At 46.3% G+C, this 16,370-nt stretch overlaps 1 protein-coding gene across 1 annotated transcript in view; it reads right to left on the reverse strand.

The window, feature by feature from the left end:
- mmd2a (monocyte to macrophage differentiation-associated 2a) overlaps nucleotides 1–11,900 on the reverse strand; it is a 34,882-nt gene extending 22,982 nt beyond the window's left edge. Inside the window, exon 1 of the mRNA XM_055651036.1 lies at nucleotides 11,770–11,900. Within this exon, the coding sequence (XP_055507011.1) occupies nucleotides 11,770–11,846 (77 nt within the window). The 5' untranslated portion in view covers nucleotides 11,847–11,900. The remainder of the gene's footprint in view (nucleotides 1–11,769) is intronic.
- Nucleotides 11,901–16,370: the final 4,470 nt, after the last annotated feature.

Raw genomic sequence — 16,370 nt, forward strand, 5'->3', positions numbered from 1 at the left:
GGCACAGCTGGTAGAACTGCTGCTTTACAGCACCAGAGACCCAGGGATTAGAACAGCTGTCAGGGGTTATAGGGAGAAGGCAGAAGGGGCAGGGATTAACCATGATTGAGTGGCGAAGTGGACTCGATGGGCTGAATGGCTTAACTCTACTCCCATAACTTGTGAACCCCAGTTTGATCCCCACCCTGAGAGCTGTCTGTGTGGAGTTTGCACGTTCTCCCTCTGACCACATTGGTTTGTTCCCAGTGCTCCAGTTTCCTCCTACATCCCAAAAACGTGGGTTAATTGGCCCTGGTGTGTAGGTGAGTCGATGACAAAGTGGGATAACATAGAACTAGTGTGTTTAAGAAGGAACTTCAGATGCTGGAAAATCGAAGGTAGACAAAAGTGCTGGAGAAACTCAGCGGGTGCGGCAGCATCTATGGAGTGAAGGAAATAGGCAACGTTTCCGGCCGAAACCCTTTGGATTCATTGGAGGTTGGTCTTGGAGGGGAGGATGCTGCTCAAACGGTGGAGCATCTTGGACAATACAGCTCACCTCCTCCATGGCACACTGGTCAACCTGAGGAGCACCTTCAGCAACAGACTGGTTCCACCAAGATGCAGCACAGAACGCCACAGGAGATCCTTCCTCCCTGTGGCTATCAAACTGTACAACTTCTCCCCCTTCTGTCGTTGGGTAGACTGAGACTGAGTGACTCCCCCCCTCCACCCCAATCCGTGGACATCCCCAATCCTTTCCACTTGTCACTTTAATTTCATGTTTCATGTATTTTTGTGTTTTTATGACTGTTGGCAGATCATTTTCCCTCCTGGGATAAATAGAGTTTTATCGTATCGCATCGTAGATGAATCAGACAACCTGTTATAACAATATAAAATCAGCTTTTTAAAAATGTTCAATTTCTATGCTATTAAATAACACCTATTAAAAATTAACCTGTTTTTTTTTTTCACTATTGGCCATGACCTGAGTATACGTGGGGATTGGCACTGAACAGGTTAAACATTTGATTAAAAACCTGGTTTTTAACTTTGTAGACTGTGTTCTGTCACATATAAACAGCACTGGCTGTAATGAACATAAGGTGTTGTCCTGCCCTGCTCGTTAGCGCGTATTCTTGGCTGCTGATCTCTTCCCCCTCCCTCCCTCTCTTCCCCCCTTGTTTAATCTTGGCAGGCAGCGGCCCAGCTTGTCTGGAGTAAGGCAGCACAAAGGAGGGCGTGCTGGCTGCTAAACTCTGCCTGGCACCCATCAGAGTGGTGCAGAGAGTAAAATGTCAATACTGTGACGTACTCTCAGCCACGAGGCTGAGTGACTCCTACAGCTCATGTGGTGGGTCTGGAGCTGTGAATGGGGTGAACAGGGGGATAAGCCTCGCCTTTGGTCTTAGCTGTTGAGGGTCGCCGCGCGGAAACAGGCCCTTCGGCCCACTGCGTCCGTGCCGACCAGCATTCACCCCATTAACTAGTTCCATCCTACAGCTTAGGGACAAGTTAACCTACAAACCCAAACTCTTTCGAGTGTGGATCCTGGGCTAAATGTCCTGAATGTTTACCCAATCAACGTATCCACCCTGAATATCGATCATCCCTTCACACTAATTCTATGTTATCCCACTTTCTCATTCACTCCCTGCACACCAGGGGCAATTTGTGGAGAAAAAAGATGGCTTATCCCGAAATGTCCCCCATTTAGAAAGGAGACGAGGAAACACTTTTTCTCACAGAGAGTAGTGAGTCTGTGGAATTCTCTGCCTCAGAGGGCGGTGGAGGCGGGTTCTCTGGATGCTTTCAAGAGAGAGCTAGATAGGGCTCTTAAAAATTGCGGAGTCAGGGGATCTGGGGAGAAGGCAGGAATGGGGTACTGATTATGGATGATCAGCCATGATCACATTGAATGGAGGTGCTGGTGCAAAGGGCCGAATGGCCTACTCCTGCACCTATTGTCTATTGTATATTGAGGCGTGGTGAGAACGGCCTTATCCCACCTCACTCCCCCTGCACTGAGGCAACTTAAAATGAGAATCTGCAGAAGGAATGTCCAGGAATAGTGAGAGCAAAGTGAAAGGCAGCCAAAAATAACGAATTGAGAAATAAGAGATGATAGATAGGCTCAGCAGTCGGGACTTGAGAGGGGAAAGATCAGGTAAACAGGTTAAAGTCCCAACGAATGTTAACACAATTATTACATCATTTCCCATTTTGCCAAAACACAAGTTGTGTTTCAATGACCAAAGTGCCCCTGAAGTAAGCAGGTTCATAGTAAGTTCACAACCTCCAGAAGTGAAGTGCCCAGATGCCACAACTACAGGCAGCCCTCTATGCAACCGATCTACATTCTGATCACATTGCACTTCCCCGATATATTCAATACAAAGGATGTAAAACTGTTGTATCCCAGCCCCTCAATCTGCTCCACCGTTGCCTGGCAACCGCCTTAAAACCGTGCTTCAGTTTCATTCGAGATCCTAGTTATTTTGTTCCATCGTTTCACTCAAGTGTGTAAAATAAAATCCGGATTTACCACGATTGTTGCCATAGGAACCAGCATAAGGTGATTTTGTTTCTTCACGTTTTTTTTTAATATACCGCTTTTTTTGTGTGTAGCTGGATTCTACGGGTGCTGAGTGATTTGCAGCTTGGGTTAAACTGACTTTTGTGGGATGATACAATTCAATAAATCGTCTGTTTGATATCTGTCTGAAATGGCAAGACCCCATGTCCTGGGCATCCCTCTTCTCTCTCTGAGACACTCTTGTGGGATGCAGAGAAGATCGTCCAGAATTGCAGACCACACTTGTACAGCAGTGGTTCGCTGGAACCAGCTTGCTTCTTTGACCTCTCCTAATACCTCCCAAGAGTGACACTGTCAAATTTTGTTTGATTACTTCCGGTGATGTGGTGTGGGGTGCTTTACAATGTTGAAACCAATAACAAGTGCAGGCTATCGTCGCTGATTTCACATGATGTATCGCAAGAAGAAATAAAAGAGGCATTATACTGCGGACAGCCACTATGGACATGTTTAACCTCATCCTAAACAGATGCGGTTTTATCTGAAGAAGGGTCTCGACCGGAAAAACGTCACCCATTCCTTCTCTCCAGAGATGCAGCCTGTCCCGCTGAGTTACTCCAGCATTTTGTGTCTGCCTGCTTTATTTATCCTAGTTAATACTCCCTCCTCATCCATTTAGAATTGCTTTAAATTCTGAGCCAGCTGCTTTAGATTATTAAAGGAATGATGTTTCTAGATGCCTCTTACTCTAAAAATCATGATGGCAAGGGGTATGTGAAATGACCAGTCATTAAACCTCACCTACAGTCATACAGTTCCGTAACAGGCCCTTCGGCCCAACTCGTCCATGCTGACAAAGATGCCCCATCTAAGCTAGTCCCATTTGCCCGTTTCTGGTTCATATCTCGACTACCACCTTCAGCAGCTCATTCCATAAACCCAACACCCTTGGTTGTGTTAACTCCAGAAATGAAACATAGAGCAGAACAGCACAGGAACATGCCTTTGGCCCACAATGTCTGTGCAGAACACTATGCCAAGCTCAACTAATCTCCTCCTGCACATATCCATATCCCTCCATTCCTTGCATATCCACGTGCCTCAAAAGTCCCTTAAACCCCACTATCATAGTTACCAGTGCGTTCCAGGTATTCACCATTCTCTGTGTAAAAAAAAAACAACTTGCCCTGCACATCTCCTTTAAACTTTGCCCCTGATGTTTGACAGGGGAATGTGCGGAATGAAAGATGAATTACAAGGATACGAGTCCACACAGATCATCGATCAACCGCTCACACTAGTTCTATGTTGTCCCACTTTCTCATCCACTCCCTGCACATTAGGGGGGGCGATTAACGGAGGCCAATTAACCTACAAATCCACACATCTTGGGGACGTGGGAGGAAACAGGAGCACCCGGAGAAAATCCACGCGGTCACAGGGAGAACATGCAACCTCCACACAGACAGCAGCCGCGGGCGGGCAAGATCAAACCCAGATCTGTGGTGTTTGTGAGACGGCAGATCTACCAGCTGCCCGACACCACCCTGGCCACGCTCTCGTTTCGGTACTATCATGGGGACGAAGGTACAGGATCCTGGAAACCGTGACCTCCAGGTTCAAGAACAGGTGCTTCCAGGCAACTATCAGCCTCTTGAACATGACCCCACACAACCATGCTGACCTTGACCTTCTATGGACTGCATCTTCAGTTGCACTGTGGACTTCGATGTTTGTGTTACTATGGTTACCGAGTATTACCGGTAGTAATTTATTGTTGTTTTTTATTGTTATGCATTATCTGTGTATTATTGCGTATGTGGCGGGCTTGTTAAGCTCCAGCAAGTAAGAATTTTATTGTCCCACTCTCGGTAATTATGACAATTAAACACTCCAAACTCTTGGCTTACAATTTTCCGAAAATGCAGACACTAGGTAGTAAATAGGGCAACACAGACGATATTATGAGCTATTCCGGCCTAACTCTGATCTCTCTCAGATGGCTATCCTAATCCAGTTACTAATGCCAGCAAATTAAGTTGTCATAAGGATTTTTTTTAAAAGGCTTTCTGATCAGTACAGGCGCTGATGTATTTTTCTCTTATAAGATCTTGTTGCTTCTAAATCCTTATTACCACAACGTAATGGATGAAACATCTGTGATTTGTAAACCAGACTGTCATAACAATTTATCTGAATCTCCTTTCAGGGTTTGAATTATTAAGCAAGGAAGCAAACATGCATCATGGAACGGAGGCCCAGTGACCTGCTATTCACCAGAATAACATTACTCAGCTGGACACCGTACAACAGGAAGACATATTTCTCCAAAACACTCCCTAATGTAAAGCACTGATGTGTTATTTGTGACTTCTGGCCGCGGGCGCGGAACTGACTTTAACATTGCGGAGCAAGGCGATCCCTTGCCGGGGGTCGCCGGTGGTGGAGCTCCATCCAGCGGGGCCTGCGGTCTCCGAAGCCGCGGTCTCCGGTAGGAAGCGGCCGATTCGGAAAGTCCAAGCCGCAGAGTGTGTTCCACCGTCCCGGCGTCGGAGTTCCAATCATCCCGGCGTGAACAAAGAGAAAATGACTGAACTTTATTGCCTTCCATCACAGTGGGAACCGTTGGTTCCACTGTGGTGAATGTTTTCATTAAGCTCTATTGTATATCGTGTTATTTTTATTCGTATGGCTGCATGGCAACTCAAATTTCACTGTGACAATAAATGTGCACATGGACGTGACTCCTGCCATATTCTGAAGCCCTGTAATCAGCATCAAAGATGTTCCACCATCTTCTCTTCTCCGCTATTCCGACGATCCTCTCTGCCCTGCCAATGTGCATGATGCAGCTCTAGAAGACTTTGTGTGTAGGAAGGAACTGCAGATGCTGGTTTACACCGAAGATAGACACCAAATGCTGGAGTAACCCAGCACGTCGGGCAGCATCGGTGGCCTTATTACAGGAAGGACGTGGAGGCTTTCGAGATGGGTCAGTGCGTACCTCTGGCTGTGTCACTGCTGTGACAGAAAACCATCTAGTGCCTTTCAGAACGGCAGGTAGTAACTAGTGGGGTGCCGCAAGGCTCGGTGCTGGGGCCACAGCTATTTAACATTATGTAACATGAGAAAATTTGCAGACGACACAAAACTTGGTGAACTGTGAAGTGTGAACTGTGAAGAGGATGCTATGAGGATGCAGGGTGACTTGGACAGGTTGGGTGAGTGGGAAGATGCAGTATAATGTGGATAAATGTGAGGTTATCCACGTTGGTGGCATGAACAAGGATTATCGGAATGTTGGCAATGATTAGGAAATGGGGAAGTGCAACGAGACCTGGGTGTTCTTGTACATCAGTCACTGAAAGTAAGCAGTTCAAGAAGGAACTGCAGATGCTGGAAAATCGAAGGTACACAAAAATGCTGGAGAAACTCAGCGGGTGCAGCAGCATCTGGAGCATCTCTGAAGAAGGGTTTTCGGCTCGAAACGTTACCTATCTCCTTCACTCCATAGATGCTGCTGCACCCGCTGAGTTTCTCCAGCATTTTTGTGTACCTACTGAAAGTAAGCATGCAGGTACAGCAGGCAGTGAAGAAAGCTAATAGCATGTTGGCCTGCATAACCAGAGGATTTGAGTAGGAGCAAAGAGGTCCTTCTGCAGTTGTACAGTGCACTGGTGAGACCACACCTGAAGTATTGTGTGCAGTTTTGGTCTCCTCATTTGAGGAAGGACATTCTTGCTTTTGAGGGAATGCACCGTAGGTTCATGAGGTTAATTCCCGGGATGGCGGGAGTGCCAAATGATGAAAGAATGGAGCGACTGGGCTTGTATTCACTGGAATTTAGAAGGATGAGAGGGTATCTTATAGAAGCATATAAATTTATTAATGGATTGGACATGCCAGATGCAGGAAACATGTTCCCAATGTTGGAGGAGTCCAGAACCAGGGGCCACAGTTTAAGAACAAGGGCTATACCATTTAGAACTGAGATGAGGAAAAACCTTTTCACCCAGAGAGTTGTGAATTTGTGGAATTCTCTGCCTCAGAAGGCAGTGGAGGCCGATTCACTAGATGCATTCAAAAGAGAGTTAGATAGAGCTCTGTTTGAGGAAGAACTGCAGATGTTGGTAAAATCAAAAGTAGACACAAAATGCTGGGGAAACTCAGCGGGTAAGGCAGCATCTCAGCGGGTAAGGCAGGATGCTCCTCAGCTTCTTCCCACAGGCTATAAGACTGCTAAATGGACTTTGCCCCCTGCCAAGTATCGCGCACAAACCCCCACACTGCAGCAGAGCCACTGTGTGCCGCTGCCGGTCGGAACGGCTGTTGAATGTTTAGTAGAGTGTTAAATTTGTTCATGATACATGTATTTTTTTTATTTCTATTTATTTTTCATGCACACTGAATGGACACTGGTTGAGCAACGTTTTTTTGTTTCCTCTGGGTATGCGAATACTCAGGAAATGACAATAAAGATATACAATACAATATACAATACAATACAATACAACAATCTATGGAGAGAAGGAATTGCCGACATTTCGGGTCGAGACCCTTCTTCAGGTCTTAGGGCTAGTGGAATCAAAAGATATGGGGGAGAAGATAGGAACGGGGTACAGATTGTGAAAGGTCAGCCACGATCACATTGAATGGCGGTGCTGGCTCGAACGGCAAAATGGCCTAATCCTGCACCTATTTTCTATGTATCTATGCCTATAGACCAGTAACTTTAATTTCAATGTTCTCAAGAGCATGTCTCGTTAAGAGCCCATATCTGCCTGCACATAATCCATATCCCTCCATTCCCTGCATATCCATGTGGCTGTCTAAAAGACTCTTAAGGGCCTGTCCCACGAGCATGCGACTGCATGCGGCAAGCGCGACCTAACGTGGTCGCTTGAGCCGTACGGCCTCGCGGGGCCGGTCCCACTTCGATCGCCGGAGCCGTATGGAGTTGTGCGGAGCTGGTCCCAGCATAGCACGGGGCTCCGATAAACCGTGGACTTTGCTCGAGCTTCACGTCACTCACTTGACCTCAGCCCGGTTTGGTCGTGCTCGCCGCATGCAGTCGCACGCTGGTGGGACCGGCCCTGTACGGGGATAACTCGACCCCCGCTTCCGGTTTGGTCGCGCTTGCCACATGCAGTCGCATGCTTGTGGGACAGGCCCTTTAAACACCACTATTGTATCTGTATCCATCACCACCCCCCAGCAACACATTATAGGCACTCACCACCTTCTGGGCAAAAAAAACCTGTCCTGCACATCTCCTTTAAACTTTGCCCCTTTAATAATAATAAATAACACATTTTATTTACGGGCACCTTTCAAGAGTCTCAAGGACACCTTTCACCTTAAAGACAGGACTTCCAGTATTTGCTATTTCCATCCTGGGGTTAAATGTTCTGAATGTCTACCCTATCAATGCCTCTCATAGTTTTATATAATTCTAACAGGTCTCTCCTCAACCTCTGGTGTCCCAGGGAAAACAATCTAAATCTGTCCAACCTCTCCCTGTAGCAATGACCATCTATCCAGGCATCATTCTGATTTAAGACCGACCTGAAACGCCCCCTATTCCTTTTCTCCAGAGATGCTGCCTGAATGGCTGAGTTACTCCAGCATTTTGTGTCCATCAGTCTGGTAAACCTCTCCAAAGCCTCAGCGCCCTTCCTAATGTGTTTTTTTTGCTGGAGATTCCCGAATCTCCACTGCAAAATCTCCTAGCGATCTGCACGCTTCCCCTTCGGTCCGAAGAAGGGTCCTGACCCAAAACGTCATCTGCTCATTTCCCTGCACTTATGCCGAGTTTCTCTAGCAGTTTTCCTGCTCAACATTCCAGCATTTTACCTCTATTTCAAGCAGGTTTATAGCACAGGTTTGGCGTCATTGTATATCAGAAAGAGTTCACATTGAAGCTATCTCTTCTCCATTCCAATGACTTGCCTTTAACTGCTGATGAAATGGAGCCACATTGAAACGAGGTTGGCTGCAAATCAAATGGCGATCTTATGACTGAGCCTGTAAAGTTTGTGGACAGTCTGCCTGCCCTTAATGATATTCCTAGCTTTCTCCATCATTAGCTGCAAGTCCATTTACATCTACTTACAAACCGAAATAAATCACTTCCTTCTTCATGAAGGCAACTTTGTGTTTTGATTGAGCTTTGCATTTATGTTGACTGTCTTTGAACACCTTCAATTGTCCAAAGGATTTCCTCTCCCTGTTGCTACATTTAGGAATATCATCGAGACTGCACAAACAATGCTGTACTTCCCGAATCATCTGACTTGCAGTTGCGTTATCATAAGACATAAGTAATAGGAGCAGAATTAGGCCATTCGGCCCATCAAGTCCATTCCTCCATTCAATCACAGCTGATCGATCTCTCCCCCTTAACTCCATTCTCCGCCTTCTCTCCGTAACCTCTGATGCCCGTACTAATCAAGAATTGGTGGATTGTTTAAGAAAGAACTGCCGATGCTGTAAAAATCGAAGGGAGACAAAAATGCTGGAGAAACTCAGGGGGTGAGGCAGCATCTATGGAGCGAAGGAATAGGTGACGTTTCGGGTCAAGACCCTTCTTCAGACTGATGTGGGGGGGGGGGGGGAGGGGAAATAAAGGAAGAGGCGGAGACAGTGGACTGTGGGAGTGCTCATCTCCCATCCTTGGGCTCCTCAATTCCTTTCATTCTCCCTTTTTTCCCTCCTCCCTCCACCCAACCCCCCCCCCCCTCGGCTTTACATTTCACTCCCCCTCTTCTCTCCTGATCTGACACACCTTTGTCTCCTTTTCACCTCCAGTCTTTGTCACTTACATCTACCCATCTACCCCCCCCCCCCCCCCATCTGTATTCACCTATCACTTTGCCAGGCTTTGACTCCCCCCCCCCCCCCCTTCACAATCCCTAATTTCCAGCCCTCTGCACCCCCCACCCATCCACTCCAATCAGTAGACAATAGACAATAGGTGCAGGAGTAGGCCATTCGGCCCTTCTTCGAGCCAGCACCGCCATTCAATGTGATCAGGGCTGATCATCCACAATCAATACCCCGTTCCTGCCTTCTCCCCATATCCCCGCTATTTTTAAGAGCCCTATCTAGCTCTCTCTTGAAAGCATCCAGAGAACCCGCCTCCACCGCCCTCTGGGGCAGAGAACTCCACAGACTCACCACTCTCTGTGAGAAAAAGTGTTTCCTCGTCTCTGTTCTAAATGGCTTACACCTTATCCTTAAACTGTGGCCCCTGGTTTTTGGACTCCCCCAAAATCGGGAACATGTTTCCTGCCTCTAGCGTGTCCAAACCCTTAACAATCTTGAGCTGGCAGCACAGTGATGCAGCTGCCTCACCCACCGCACCAGAGACCCAGGTTCGATCCTGACCTCGGTTGCCGTCTGAGTGGAGTTTGCACGTTCTCCCTGTGACCGCGTGGGTTTCCTCCGGGGTGCTTGAGTTTCCTCCCACATCCCAAAGACGTGTGGGTTTTTTTGGTCTCTGCAAATTGTCCCGAGTGGATGAGAAAGTGGGATAACTTAGAACTAGTGTGAGCGGGTGAACGATGATCGGTGTGGGCTCGGTGGGCTGAAGAGCCAGTTTCCACGCGGTATCTCTAAACTAAACTGAACTGCATGTCGCTCATTATTAGTCAGGTTATGCAAGAACATCACTGTCTGTTCTAGTTATAGTTATTATAGAGAGTAATGGCCAGAAACAGACCAGATGCTTATATAATCTACACAACACAAGAGGTGGGTGGGTGTTCAATCTGTTATTGACCTGCATTGATCAGTTGAACGGGGCAGATTGGGACAAAATGCAGGGTTGGCGCATAAGATGCTTAGATCTACTTTTAAGGTGCAGATGGGGATATAGCTCGCAGACTTAACCTCTGAGTTACAAGTAGTTACAACTTTTTCTTTTTTTTTTTTTTTGTCTTCCCCAGTTATGTACTATGTTTACATATTCACATATTGTGTTGTGCTGCAGCAAGTAAGAATTTCATCCGGGACATATGACAATAAAACACTCTTGACTCTTGAGATGTGGCATTTCAATGGCCACATATGCAACTGCATGGTGACATTCTTTTTGCATATTTACACATGTGGGCACCGCCATGTTTTTGGCGCCAAGTCTAACGTCTGGCCCGCCTGTACGCTCGGAGTACCGGAGCCGTTCTCCAATCCCTACCTACCTCCATCACCTTCAACCAGCTCAGCTCACGAACCGATGTCCCTCTCCTCACCCGGCATTCTTTGTGTCCCGTGGGAGGTCTCCTGCCCCCTCCCCCTCTCTGTATACACAGGAACAGTTGCTCACCACATACAGGTGGGCATCTGGCCTTTGATGCATTTCATCACTGACCTCTACACCTAATAGCTCTTTGTTCTGCTCAACTGCCGTACGTTAGTTGCCCAAGTCAGTGTTTTCCTCTTTATTTTCTTCCCTGCTAAAATTCAAACAGCATAGGTGGCATTTCTGCACTTAATTAACTATTCTGATCTATGTACTAAACACAAAGTGCTGGAGGAACTCAGCGGGCCAGAGGGGATCTCATTGAAACATATAAGATTGTCAAGGGTTTGAGTAAACCTTCAAGGGTCTCGACCCAAAACATCACCCATTCCTTCTCTCCAGAGAAGCTGCCTCACCTGCAGAGTTACTCTGGCATTTTGTGCCTATCTGTGTATTTGTGAGCATGTGTATATTTACACACACACTGAACTTTTTTGTCCTCTCTAGTTTATTATATTGTTTACAGTGTAGTACGTTTACATATTCTGTTGTGCTGCTGCAAGTAAGAATTTAATTGTTCTATCTGGGACATGTGACAATAAAACACCCTTGACTCTCGACTCAACAAGATCTGGAGTGATCTGCCAGAGGAGGTGGGGGTGGTGGCAGAAACAGTGACATATAAAAAACCCCATCTGGATCAGTATTTGAATGAGTAAAGGAATCGAGGGATACGAATTGGTATAGATGGGAAAGATGGTCAGCATGGACGCAGTGGGCCGAATGGCCCGTTTCTCTGCTGTGCAACACTATAACTATATAAATTGGTTTTTTTTTGTTAAAATAGCTAAAATAGCCCAGAAAAAAATCCTACATTAAATAAGGATTAGGGAATGGTGCAAAACACCTTTAAAGTTGCCAACATGCAAATTGTCAAAAAAAAAGTCACAATTTAAATCGGATCTACACAAAACACACGTCCATTTCTTTAAATTCACAAATTAAATCTTACCTTGTAAAATTGGTTTTGAGATTTGTTTTCACCATTTTTTCGGGAGGTGGGGAGTTTTTGTTCCACGCGATCAGCATCGGTGGTCTGTGCGAGCTATCCCTTGTCCAACATACCTGATCAGAGAGGCGAGAGCCAGAGGCAGGCGCTGTCTGATCCCACCGCACCCAGGTTCGAGAGTTCGATGCCGGCTCCTGCCTTCAGACACCGCAGCTACTCCCCAACTCCAGTTCACCCGCTCTCCGGCATCTCACCCGCAACACCTCGCCCCGGCAAATGTTAACAGTTTAAGAAATTCTGTCGGAGCGACAAGAACAGCCATCTCCTTATCTTTGATTCGGACAACTGGCCCAGATTGCCGGCGCTTCGAAGCATCGCCTTTGTGTCAACGGCTGGGAAACACAAAAGTAACCAAATGACTACTAGCGGTAACAACATTAGCAAGGCTGTCCTGAAAAATGCTGCATTACTTTAAAATGCAAATCTATTGCGAGTCTCCCAGAATTTGTGTGCACTTACCATCTACAACTGAGTGTGAAAAACGGTAACAAATATGCAACAGTTTCCCGGAAAATGTTGCGAGAAATCTGGTGACACACACAATGGGATTCAGTCGCGTTGTTGCGTTTGGTTACATCTTCCAATGGAACCTACTTGTTGTTTGTTTCAAGGAAGAAACCAGCACATGTCGATGTTAATCCGGAAGTATTGTGTGTATCTCGTGCCTGCGGGGACATCATTTCTTCCTGCGAATTTACAACAAATGGGTCTATTTAAATAACAGTTCCTCAAACAGAAACACAGCGACGGCGGCACAGAATAGGTCAGGAATAATCCACCAGGATGCCTGGCGGTGGGACACATCAATCGCGTCAGACTTTCCGCCTTGCTTTTGTTGGGATACTTACTCTTCGTTTCCTTCCTCTTAAATGAATAACAATGGGCAGACGACATGAAATGTGTTTAAAGACCAAAACTACATCTCGTTCTATGGCATTCCCATTCAAATGCAGCGCCGCTGAGGAGCCTAGTCCTTTAAATTAAAACACTTGGATTGTTCCCACCTTTTCAGTTTCGGCAACAATTGCGAATTGTTTGGTTGGATTTAACACAAACCAAGAATCGCAAACATCCATTAAATGATAGTCAAACGTGTTGCCTAGTTGGTATTGTATCATATGCCTGGTATACATATATGATATGTGTATCAATGGCGCACTCTTGTACAAGATTTGAGCTGAACTGATTTAAAGATGTTACAATTTTGCATTTCACGGGCTGGCTTTACAAAGTCTTGGCTTTTGAAAGCACTTTATTACCCAATCCAGTGAGGGTTGTACTATAATAAACTAGTTTGGGTCAGGTACAGTCCTCGAAAACATGAATTCATATATTGTATCTATATTTCATTAAGTTGATTTAGAAAACAAATCCTCGCTTTTCCCCACCTCCAACGTCCATGCCACACACGGCGGAGGTTTGTCTCTCTTACATTAGTTGTGGTTTACTCTGGATACTTAGGGACCTGCTCCAAGCTGTTCTCAACTGCCTCCTAGTGGCTCATCACAAAACTGCAGGAGGACACTTTGCAGAGAGTTGGCCAACGGCGGCAAAGAGCAAAAGGACACAAAGTGCTGGAGTAACTCAGCGGCTCAGGCAGCATGTCTGGAGAACAATAGACCATAGACAATAGGTGCAGGAGTAGACCATTTGGTCCTTTGAGCCAGCACCGCCATTCACTGTGATCATGGCTGATCATCCACATTCATTCAGTTCCTGCCTTCTCCCCATATCCCCCGACTCCACTATCTTTAAGAGCTCCATCTAACTCTCTCTTGAAAGCATCCAGATAATTGGTCTCCACTGCCTTCTGAGGCAGAGAATTCCACAGATTCACAACTCTCTGGGTAAAAAGGTTTTCCCTCATCTCCGTTCAAAATGGCCTACCCCTCATTCTTAAACAGTGGCCCCTGGTTCTGGACTCCCCCAACATCGGGAACATGTTTCCTGTCTCTAGTGTATCCAAACCCTTAATAATCTTGCATGTTTCAATAAGATCCCCTCTCAACCTTTTAAATTCTCGAGTATACAAGCCCAGGCACTCCATTCTATCAACATACGACAGTCCCGCCATCCCGGGAATTAACCTCGTAAACCTACGCTGCACTCCCTCTATAGCAAGAATGTCCTTCCTAAAACTTGGAGATCAAAACTACACACAATACTCCAGGTGTGGTCTCACTAGGGCCCCCTACAGCTGCAGAAGGACCTCTTTGCTCCTATACTCAACTCCTCTTATTATGAAGGCCAACATGCCATTAACTTTCTTCACTGCCTGCTGTACCTGCATGCTTACTTTCAGTGAGTGATGAACAAGGACCCCCAGATCCCGTTGTACGTCCCATTTTTCCCAACTGTACACCATTCAGATAATAATCTGCCTTCCTGTTTTTGCCACCAAAGTGGATGACCTCACATTTATCCACATTAAACTGCATCTACCGTGCATCCGCCCACTCACCCAATCTGTCCAATTCACCCTGCATTCTCACAGCATCCTCCTCACAGTTCACACTGCCACCCAGATTTGTGTTATCTGCAAATTTGCTGATGTTACTTTGAATCTCTTCATCTAAATCATTGATGTATATTGTAAATAGCTGCGGTCCCAGCACTGAGCCTTGTGGTACATCACTAGTCACTGCCTGCCATTCTGAAAGGGACCCGTTAATCCCTAATCTTTATTTCCTGTTTGCCAATCAATGTTCTATCCATGAAAATTGGTTGGCAGACAGGAAACAAAGAGTAGGGATAGGTGATGTTTCGTGTCGGGACCCAACTCTAACCTTTAGTTGGGGAGGTCATGTTACAGTTGTATAAGACGTTGGTGAGACCACATTTAGAATATTGTGTTTAAGAGGGAACTGCAGATGCTGGAGAATCGAAGGTTACACAAAAAAGCTGGAGAAACTCAGCGGGTGCAGCAGCATCTATGGAGCGAAGGAAATAGGCAACGTTTCGGGCCGAAACCCTTCTTCAGAATATTGTGTTTGGTTCCTGTTATAGGAAGGACATTGTCAAGCTTGAAAGGTTTCAGAAAAGATTTACGAGGATGTTGCCAGGACTAGAGGGTGTGAGCTATAGGGAGAGGTTGAGTAGGCTGGGTCTCTATTCCATGGAGCGCAGGAGGATGAGGGGAGATCTTATAGATGTATACAAATCACGAGAGGAATAGATCGGGTAGATGCAGAGTCTTTTCCCCAGAGTTGGGGAATCGAGGACCAGAGGACATAGGTTCAAGGTGAAGGGGAATTGGTAGGAATCCGAGGGGTAACTTTTTCACTCAAAGGGTGGTGGGTGTATGGAACAAGCTGCCAGAGGAGGCAGTTGAGGCTGGGACTATCCCATCATTTAAGAAACAGTTAGACAGGTACATGGATAGGACGGGTTTGGAGGGATATGGACCAAGCGCAGGCAAGCAGGACTAGTGTAGATGGTACATTGTTGGCCGGTGTGGGTGAGTTGCGCTGAAGGGCCTGTTTCTACACTGTATCACTCTATGGCAGTCTATCAAGCCTCCATTTGTTCTGGTATTTTATTTTGTTCACATGTTTAAACTATAATGTTTTATTCTTAATGTTTTATTCTTAATGGTTTACTGTATGCCGTGTTGTTACTTGCGAGCAGAGCACCAAGGCAAATTCCTTGTATGTGTACATACTTGGCCAATAAACTTATTCATTCTTTCAATCTTCAGACACCGGGATTGTTGGAAATGGGAGAAGGGGTCATCACTGGGAAGAGAGGATTCCTTTCTACGGAAAAAGGCCCGGATGCAGAGATGACGGAAGAAGAGCACTGCGCCATTGTGGGACCAGAACTCGTTGGAGTGTGGCCTGGAGTTGGTCTGAAGATGGATCCTGACCTGAAACGTCACCTTATCCACGTTCTCCAGAGATGCTGTCTGACCCGCTGAGTTACTCCAGCACTTTGTGCCCTTTTTTGTAGACCAGAACCTGCAGTTTTTTGTTTCTGCATAGTGGGAACCTGCGAAAGAGAGAGTAACCATGACTACCAGAAGAATGATTGGCTACTCGCTGGAGTGTCATCGCCAAACAAGATGCCAAATTAAACTAAACTCCTCCGCCCGCATGTGAGCAATATCCCGCTCTTCCCTTGCACATCCATCAACCCAACTCATCTATGCCGACCAAGTTGGCCCTAGTCCCATTTGTCCACGTTTGATCCATATCCCACTAAACCATTTTATTCATGTACCTGTCCAAATGTCCTTTAAATTATATAGTTTCTGCCTCAACCACCTCTTCTGGCAGCTCGTTCCATACGCCCAGCACTCTGTATGAAAAGGTTGCCCCTCAGTTTCCAATTGAATCTTTCCCCCTTCATCTTAAACCAATGTCCTCTTGCCCTAGACACTCTTACATGCCACAATCGTATCTGCCTCCACCACCGCTCCTGGCAGCGTGTTCCAGGCACTCACCCGCAACTTCCTTAAGTCACCCTCTAACCTTAATGCTATGCCTCTAGTCTTTGGCATTTCCACCCTGGGAAAATGGTACTGACTGTCTACCCTATCTATGCCT

Source organism: Leucoraja erinacea, chromosome 20 (assembly GCF_028641065.1).
Source record: "Leucoraja erinacea ecotype New England chromosome 20, Leri_hhj_1, whole genome shotgun sequence".
NCBI lineage: Eukaryota > Metazoa > Chordata > Chondrichthyes > Rajiformes > Rajidae > Leucoraja > Leucoraja erinaceus.